Here is a 9377-nt window from a genome sequence, read left to right as displayed (position 1 = left end):
ATGTGAAAAGATCTCGTTTATTACAGGAAATTAAGATATTAAATCTAGTTTGCTAAAGGGTGACCAAATATTAAAACTTTAAAGAAAAAATTAAGACATAATATCCCTTTGACGAGAGAGGGGTCCCTTAGTCATCAAAGGGTTGGTGTCAACATCCAATAAAAGTTGTATGAAAAATACAAAGGACACTCTTTGAAATAATGAGTTCAAATGTCTTTGCAATGGAAAAAAAAAAGGCAAGTAAAAGTTTTTTTCTTAGTACAAAAATAAAAGCCAAATAATTTTACAATTTTATTATAAAAATTAGGCATTGTTAACATTTATAATTTCATTACTTTTAATTTCTTTCATGATCTTAATTGTTTCTATAAAATAATATAATAATATAGTCTTCAATCCTAATTGTGTCCAATTAGTTTTCATTTAAGAATACTTTCATTATATTGCCCTTGTGAACCGGTGCAGTTGTCCTAGGCATAACAGTAACGAATTAAGATTATATAAATGTTCAACGTAAGAATTTGATATATTAACTTATGTGGTATGATCCCCTGATCGCAGTTTCCTTTGCTTTGCAAAGAGCAAGATTTGTCAACAAAAATTGGATAGCTGGATTTGGAGTTTTTATTGAGTTTGTTAAAACAAGAAAAGGTTACGGCAGAAACTATAATAGAAGCAAAATATAGAATTTTATACTCAGAAATCTGATAAGTCTACATATGAACGGATAAGTTTATCAACAGCAGTGGTATAACCATAATGAATTTAAACAACTTCAAACTCACATAACTTACGGTAAGGTTCAAAATACTAGAAACCGATACTACATTCACTCTCAAGTGGCTATAACAGCACACAAGTAAAAATCAACATAAATCATATCACATCCATGAAACAACGTAAACTAGACACTGAACTGCAGAGAAATAAGACCAGAGGACAAAGACAGCAAAGAGATAATTCAAACTCAAGGATTGATGGTTGGAAAAGCTTTAGGAACTTCAGGAACTTTAGGGAATTCAGGGACCTTAGGAATCTCAGGTACTTTAGGCAATTCAGGGACTTTAGGCAACTCCAGTTTTGGCAATTCAGGATCCTTAGGCAGCTCAGGTTTTGGCAATTCAGGTACTTTAGGCATTTCATGGACCTTAGGCATTTCTGGGACTTTAGGAAGTTCTGGTTTTGGCAACTCAGGAACTTTAGGAATCTCAGGTACTTTAGGCAATTCAGGTGCTTTAGGTTGATCAAGTTTTGGCAATTCAGGAACCTTAGGCAACTCAGGTTTTGGCAATTCAGGAACCTTAGGCAACTCAGGTTTTGGCAATTCAGGTACCTCAGACATTTCATGAACCTTAGGAGGCTCAGGAACCTTAGGCACTTCAGGAACTTTAGGCAGTTCTGGTTTTGGCAACTGAGGAACTTTAGGCACCTCAGGAACTTTAGGCAGTTCCGGTTTTGGCAACTGAGGAACTTTAGGCACCTCGGGCTTAGGCAATTCAGGAATCTTAGGAAGCTCTTCTGGTTTTGACAATGTTGGTTCCTGAAGTTCAGGGATCTTAGGAAACTCTAGCTTTGGTAGTTCAGGGACTTTTGGCAAAGGTGGCAACTCAGGTTTAGGAAGTTGTGGCACTTCTGGCTTTGGCAATGTTGGTTCCAGAAGATTGCGTGCCCCTGCAACCGTTGTGTGACTGCTTGCTGACAATAACATGAGAACCACAAACGGAAAAATCATTGTTGATATGTTGGAGTTACCCATGGTTGAATACAAAAACCTCAGGAGGATTAGTAGGAGTTGGAGATCGTTGTAAGTGTTGAGATGTGTTTTGCAAGTGTTGTGTGGGACTTTTATAGACAAAAATTGTGTAACTCAACGATGTGTATGCATGGGGTACGTAGGGCGAGTGGGTGGGATGGTGCAGATATTGTTAGCTCAACTTCTTACCCACATGTTATAATCAGAACTATTGTTGGTCAACTGATCTATCTGAATTTAAGTATTAAATAATTCCCTATATCGAAAGTCAATGTTCTTTATGAGAAAGCTACCACAAAACCAAGGATTGCAAGAGATATTTGCCAATGAAAATAGTTCCTTGCAAGTTTTCTATGCATTGTCAACAAACCAGACTCAATTTCAATCCTAACAAACTGCAATAAATTATTATTATCATCTTTGAGATGCGCAAAAACGGATAACCAGACAACATCAATGTCAGAAAAAACAAAAAATTAGATGACCAACAATTAACCATGTCGATACACGTTTCTCATCTCTGAAGCTTATATAAGTCAGCCTTTTGTTCCAAATCCTTTGATATTTAACTTGCTAGCTATGGCCAATGTTTGAGTTTCATTCTATTTTTATTATTAGATATTATGTTGTTATGGCCCCCAAATTTGGAAACATCAAGCGGAGAAAATTAATACTGAAACAATCCTTTCCGGAAAAAAGTCTTAAAGAAAACCATCTAATTTACAGGTGAGCAAATTTAAACGTGTTTTATATTTCAGAATGGTCTTGTTGTACAACTAAAACAAAAGAGTTAAAACTTACATAATTTCCCCCACAAATGGACGAACCAAAATATAAAAGAGTCACTAAACAAAGAAGTCATCCTATTACATAAACATAACAGAATTGACTCTAGAATTTTCACCACTCAATTACAACATTTTTGCTAGTTTTTGATGGTTGGCAAAGGGTAGCGACACAAGGGACAAATATGGCTGGTCTTCAGCCATGTCAAGATACATTGTTGATGAAACACATGTTGGCATGGCATGCATGGTGTAACAATCAACATTAACATCAAATTCTTCCAAACATAAAGGACAAGACTCACTTCGTGTCATAACCTTAGATTTCTTCAACGACGTCTGCATGGTTTCATTGGAGGCCGGAATCATTCTAAAATCCTGCATGGACTCTTCCATGGACACATGCATGCCATCACCATCGAATAAGACAATCACCAACCACAAAGAGATTTCATGGTGTTGAGGAGAAGCAACAGCATCAACATCAAAATCAAACATTTCTCTAACATCAGAAACAGCCCCTTCTGTTATTTCTTCAAGAGATGGAATGGATAAATGTGAGCACAAGAGTGTTCCTAGAAAATCTTGACCCTCATGGAAGAAGTTATGGCAGGGTATGAATTGACATGGACAGTGTAGTAGAGGTGTTATTGTGCCTGTGTGGAATGAACGAGATAAAACTCTGACGCTGAACTTGAAAATATCACCATGCATCAATATTGTGGGTTGATTCTGTTAATGAAAAAAGGGCATAAATTTGGGAGCAAAACAAACTCTCTATATTCTCATTCCTGTTGCAAATGAAATTACACTTATTTGTAGTTGAAAGAAAAACACAACGTTTACATATTTTAAATGCCTCTCATAATTCACACCATTAATATTATTAAAACAAAATAAAACTCCTAATTTAAGTTTCATAACAAATCTCCCCCTTAAACTTAAATACTTTTCCCATCTCTCATTCCAATCAGCTTTTTGCGATTTTCCAGCAGTGTAGTCGGCAGTGGCTTGGTAAATATGTCTGCTGCTTGAACTCGGCTTCCGACATGCTCCAACTCGACTTTTCCTTGTCTGATCTGCTCTCGGATGAAATGAAATCGGACGTCGATGTGCTTACTCCTTCCATGATTAACCGGGTTCTTTGCCAACTCGATTGCCGACTTGTTATCAACTCGGATCACAATCGCTTCATCTCAGATCACTCCCATATGCCTCAGTAAATTTGAAAGCCAAACTGCATGACATACACTCCAAGATGCCGCCACGAACTCGGCCTCGCAGGTCGACAGAGTTACAATAGGCTGCTTCTTTGACAGCCAAGTAAAAGCCGTATTCCCGAGTAGAAATACATAACCCGAGGTACTCTTCCGATCATCAACATCTCCACACCAATCACTGTCCGAGTAACCCACAAATCGGTAGTCGTCCGATTTTGAATAGAAAAGACCAAGTGATAGGCTTCCTCGTACATATCTCAAAATTCTCTTCAAGGCCTTCCAATGTGTGTAGCTCGGATCCTCCATGAATCTGCTCGTTATCCCAACACTCAACATTAAGTCGGGTCTCGTGCTTGTAAGGTACCTCAGACTTCCGACTAAGCTCCGATATCTCCCAGAATCAGCTCGATCTCCTCCATCAAACTTTGAAAGTTTTGTGCCTGGTTCCATTGGAGTAGAAACCGGATTGCAATCCTCCATTTTAAACTTCTTTAGGATTTCAAGTGCATACCTTTCTTGGGATATAAAAATCCCTTCATCCGATTGCTTCACTTCTAGGCCAAGAAAATATTTCATCAAGTCTAAGTCAGTCATCTCGAACTCTTTCTTCATTATCTCCTTGAACTCCTTAATCAGCTTTGCATTGCTTCCAGTGAATATGAGGTCGTCTACATAGAGAGCAACTACCATCATATCCTTTCCTGATTTCTTTATGTACAAGGCATGCTCGTACGGACATTGCTCATACCCGTTTTTCTTGAAATACTCATTGATCCTTTCATTCCAAGCACGAGGAGCTTGCTTCAACCCGTAGAGGGCTTTTCTCAATCTCAGCACCTTCTTTTCTTCTCCTCTCTTCATGTACCCGAGTGGTTGCTCAACATACACCTCCTCCTTCAGCACTCCATTTAGAAAGGCTGACTTCACATCCATCTGTAGAATTTTTCATTGTCTCTGAGCAGCTAACGAGATCAGAAGTCGGATTGACTCCATTCTCGTGACAGGAGCAAAAACCTCATCATAGTCAACTCCTTCCTTTTGTTTATAGCCCTTCACAACAAGCCGAGCTTTATAACGCTCAACTTCTCCCTCAGCATTCAACTTCTTTTTGTACACCCATTTCACTCCAATGGGCCGAGCTCCTTCAGGAAGGTTGGTCAATTCCCAAGTTTTATTACGTTCAATCGCTTCAAACTCCTCATCCATAGCTGTTCTCCACTTCTCATCTTGGACAGCTTTCTCAAAACTCAAGTCTTCAGAGTCGGCAAGAAGACATACAGCATGGACTTCACTTGTAGTGTCGTAAATTTCCCTCAGACTTCTCATCCTTGGCTGTTGTAGCTCGGATTCTTCATCTGAGAGCTCAGTCGTAGTTATTGTTGAAGGTACAACAATGTCCGAGCTGGTTTCGACTTCGACCGAGTTACTCCAACACCATTGCTTTGTTTCCTCAACGTGAACATCTCGGCTCACCACCACCTTTTTGTTATCAGGATCAAATAACTTGTATGCTTTGGATTTTTCATCATATCCAATAAATATATACTTCTTGCTTCGATCTTCTAACTTTGTCCTCTGCTGTCTTGGTACTTGCCCATAGGCCAAGCTACCGAACACCCTAAGATGAGAAACACTTGGCTTCATGCCACTCCAGATCTCCTAAGGCGTCTTCTCTCCTAGCTTTGCATGTGGGCATCTATTTTGCACATAGACTGCACACTGCACTGCCTCTGCCCAAAACTTCTTCGGCATATTCTTCCCTTTCAACATAGATCGAACCATATCAAGAATAGTTCGGTTCTTCCGTTCCGCTACACCATTTTGCTGCGAAGAATATGGGGCAGTCAAGAAACGCTTAATCCCATGTTCCTCGCAGTATTTGTTGAACTCAACAGAAGTGAACTCGCCACCTCGGTCAGATCGGACTGCTTTGACAAATGTACTCATCTCTTTCTCCACCATCACTTTGAATTTCTTGAAGGTTTCAAATACTTCTAACTTTTCCTTCAAAAAATAAACCCATGTCTTTCTTGAGAAATCATCAATAAAAGAGACAAAATATTTCTTACCACTGAATGATTCTGGAGTTATCGGTCCACATAGATCGGTATGGATCAGTCCGAGTTGCTCCTTTGCTCGGTACTCAGAACTCCTTGGGAAAGAAGTCCTCGCGTGCTTCTCGATCACACATTCTTCACAGAACTTCCAAACTCCATTTTAGGCAGTCCAATCACCATCTCCTTTTTCACCAGCTCGGTCAAACCCCTAAAGTGAAGATGACCGAACCTCCGATGCCACTTCATGGCCTCATCCTCCAAATCAAGTTGCATGCATTCATCTCGAACTATTTTCAGCTCAAGTTTGTACATGCGATTTTTCTTCATTTCTACTTGGGCAACTAGTCTCCCGAGTTTATCCTTCAGTTGTAGTTCTCGGTCTTTCATCAGAACCGAGTACCCTTTCTCCATTAACTGTCCCATGCTCAATATGTTGCTTTTGAGATCGGGTACGTAGTATACATCTCTGATCTCTCCGATTTTCCCATTTCTCTGTTGATATCGGATCGTTCCTCGGCCTTTAACAATTACTTTTGAAGCATCGCCAAAAGAAACAGATCCGAACTCCTCCTTTGAAAGCATTTTGAACAAGTGCTCGTCACCACACATGTGATTGCTTGCACCGGTGTCCAAGTACCAAACAGAGTTATCAGTACAACTCGGTTTGATCTCGGAAGAACAACTCGGTTTGATCTCGGTTTCTGGAATAGTTGTCACCAGCAACAATCCTTCATCTTCTTCCTCGGCAAGGAAGTTGGTTGGTTCCTCCTTTTTCTTCTCGGACCTACAATCTTTGGAAATATGACCCAGATTTCCACAATTGTAGCATTTTATCGAGTAACACTCATTGGCCACATGTCCATACTTCCCACAGTTATAACATTCAATAATGTTATTTGTGTTTGATCGGCCACCCCAGGTCTGACCTCGGCCTCCCCGCGCTTGACCTCGGCCACCCTGAGTTTGACCTCGGCCACGCCAGTTCTGTTGGCCGACATACTCATTACCTCGTCCTCCTCTTCCTCGACCACCTAGGCCTCTACCTTTTCCTCGTCCTCTATTATTCTGAGCATAGAGCACCTTCTCCTCCTTTATTGTCGCCTTTGCCTGGAGAGCTTGTTCAAGGGACTCCTCCTTCTCCTTCTTATTCTTCTTTCTCTGCTCATACGCCTCCAGGGACCCAGTAAGCTCTTCGACAGTGAGCGTTGACAGATCCTTGGACTCTTCAATTGCACACACTATATTCTCAAAGTCATCTGTCAACGACCTTAAGATCTTCTCCACAACTCGGCTTAAGGGAAGATTCTCTCCATTCCTGTTTAGTTTGTTCGCCACAGTCTCCACCCGAGTAATGAACTCGGATACTCCTTCTGACTCCTTCATCCTCATGTTTTCCAGTTCGCCCCTAAGGGTTTGAAGCCGAACTTGCTTCACGCGTTCATCTCCCTTTTTTGCTTTCTCGAGTATGTCCCATGCTTCTTTTGAAGATTTAGCATTAGCTATCTTCTCAAAGCCCGACTCGTCAACAGCTCGGTACAACAAATACAGTGCTGCCTTGTCCTTTGCCCGAGCAACCTTCAATGCATTCAGTTGGCCATTTGTATACCCCTCAGTGGTCACCGGTTCCTCGTACCCATTCTCAACCACATCCCAGTTGTCTTGGGAGCCGAGAAGGGCCTTCATCTGCAGCTTCCAGTTATCGTAATTGACATCTTTAGTCAATTCGGGTAATGGAATGCCATTAGTTAAACCTGCCATCTCTCTTGAGTGTATACGCTCCACTCACACACCTCACAAGAATTTTTTTCTCTTCTCTCGGGCTGGGTACACCAGGTCGGCTCAGGTCGGCTCAAGTCGGCTCACTCTCACCTCACGCACACAAGCTCTGATGCCAATTTGTTAATGAAAAAAGGGCATAAATTTGGGAGCAAAACAAACTCTCTATATTCTCATTCCTGTTGCAAATGAAATTACACTTATTTGTAGTTGAAAGAAAAACACAACGTTTACATATTTTAAATGCCTCTCATAATTCACACCATTAATATTATTAAAACAAAATAAAACTCCTAATTTAAGTTTCATAACAGATTCAACCCAAACCTTGACACGCTATAGTAATAGCGTTGTACTTCCATTCCTTCTGAATATGCTGTGGAGAACAAGAATGTAGTTATGGAGAATGAAATTGTTTAGTCTCACAAGAAAATAACCTTCGTATAAAGAGGGAAATGTTTGATTGTTTGAGATTAATGGATGGGGGGAAAATTAGTTTTATGGTATTCATATCTATATCTTTTTCAAGTATCTTGTATTAGAAATTATTCTTTTCAAGTCAAATATGATTTTTAAGACAACAAAATTCTCCATCAAGGTATTTAACAAATTGGCATTCATCTGTATTTTTTTTCTTTCTTTTGGATTGTAGATAGATGATTGATTGAATTATATATATTTTTGATGCATTGCATAAGTACTCAAATAATAGCTGAATTTTTTGTTAAAAGATAAATCGAATTAATTAGTCTTTAAAGATAACTTAAACATGATTCTAATTTAAAAAATAAAAAAAATAGTAGTTATTATTTTTAAAGACAGCAGTTATATATATATATATATATATATATATATATATATATATATATATATATATTGTTTTATGCTTAAATACAAATTAGTAAAAATAAATAAATTACAACACAAAACTCATTACCTCGTCATCCTCTTCCTCGACCACCTAGGCCTCTACCTCTTCCTCGTCCTCTATTATTCTGAGCATAAAGCACCTTCTCCTCCTTTATTGTCGCCTTTGCCTGGAGAGCTTGTTCAAGGGACTCCCCTTTCTCCTTCTTATTCTTTTTCCTCAGCTGGTACGCCTCCAGGGACCCAGTAAGCTCTTCAACAGTGAGCGTTGACAAATCCTTGGACTCTTCCATTGCACACACTATATTCTCAAAGTCATCTGTCAACGACCTTAAGATCTTCTCCACAACTCGGCTTGAGGGAAGATTCTCTCCATTCCTGTTTAGTTTGTTCGCCACAGTCTCCACCCGAGTAATGAACTCGGATACACCTTCTGACTCCTTCATCCTCATGTTTTCCAGTTCGCCCCTAAGGGTTTGAAGCCGAACTTGCTTCACGCGTTCATCTCCCTTTTTTGCTTTCTCGAGTATATCCCATGCTTCTTTTGAAGATTTAGCATTAGCTATCTTCTCAAAGCCCGACTCGTCAACAGCTCGGTACAGTAAATACAGTGATGCCTTGTCCTTTGCTCGAACAACCTTCAATGCATTCATCTGGGCATTTGTATACCCCTCAGTGTTCACCGGTTCCTCGTACCTATTCTCAACCACATCCCAGTTGTCTTGGGAGCCGAGAAGGGCCTTCATCTGCAGCTTCCAGTTGTCGTAATTGACATCTTTAGTCAATTTGGGTAATGGAATGCCATTAGTTAAACCTGCCATCTCTCTTGAGTGTATACGCTCCACTCACACACCTCACAAGAATTTTTTTCTCTTCTCTCGGGCTGGGTACACCAGGTCGGCTCAGGTCGGCTCTCTCT

General features: G+C 40.0%; 3 protein-coding genes across 3 annotated transcripts; all 3 read right to left on the bottom strand.

The window, feature by feature from the left end:
* Window positions 1-670: 670 nt before the first annotated feature.
* Window positions 671-1829, bottom strand: PELPK1 (hydroxyproline-rich glycoprotein family protein). The gene has a single exon (XM_020373950.3). The coding sequence runs from the start codon at window positions 1754-1756 to the stop codon at window positions 968-970; it is 789 nt and encodes a 262-aa protein (XP_020229539.1). The 5' UTR covers window positions 1757-1829; the 3' UTR covers window positions 671-967.
* Window positions 1830-5941: 4112 nt separating this feature from the next.
* Window positions 5942-7573, bottom strand: LOC145955109 (uncharacterized). The gene has a single exon (XM_083069812.1). It carries the CDS (start codon window positions 7571-7573, stop codon window positions 5942-5944), a length of 1632 nt encoding a protein of 543 aa, XP_082925938.1.
* A 959-nt stretch (window positions 7574-8532) lies between these two features.
* On the bottom strand, window positions 8533-9279 carry LOC145955108 (uncharacterized). Its single transcript, XM_083069811.1, has one exon. It carries the CDS (start codon window positions 9277-9279, stop codon window positions 8533-8535), a length of 747 nt encoding a protein of 248 aa, XP_082925937.1.
* Between the last annotated feature and the right edge of the window lie 98 nt (window positions 9280-9377).

The sequence above is a fragment of the Cajanus cajan genome, chromosome 2 (assembly GCF_000230855.2).
Source record: "Cajanus cajan strain Asha chromosome 2, NIPB_CcT2T_4, whole genome shotgun sequence".
Classification (NCBI taxonomy): Eukaryota; Viridiplantae; Streptophyta; class Magnoliopsida; order Fabales; family Fabaceae; genus Cajanus; species Cajanus cajan.
Note: the sequence above shows the minus strand (reverse complement) of the source record. Positions and strands in the feature narration are given on the sequence as shown.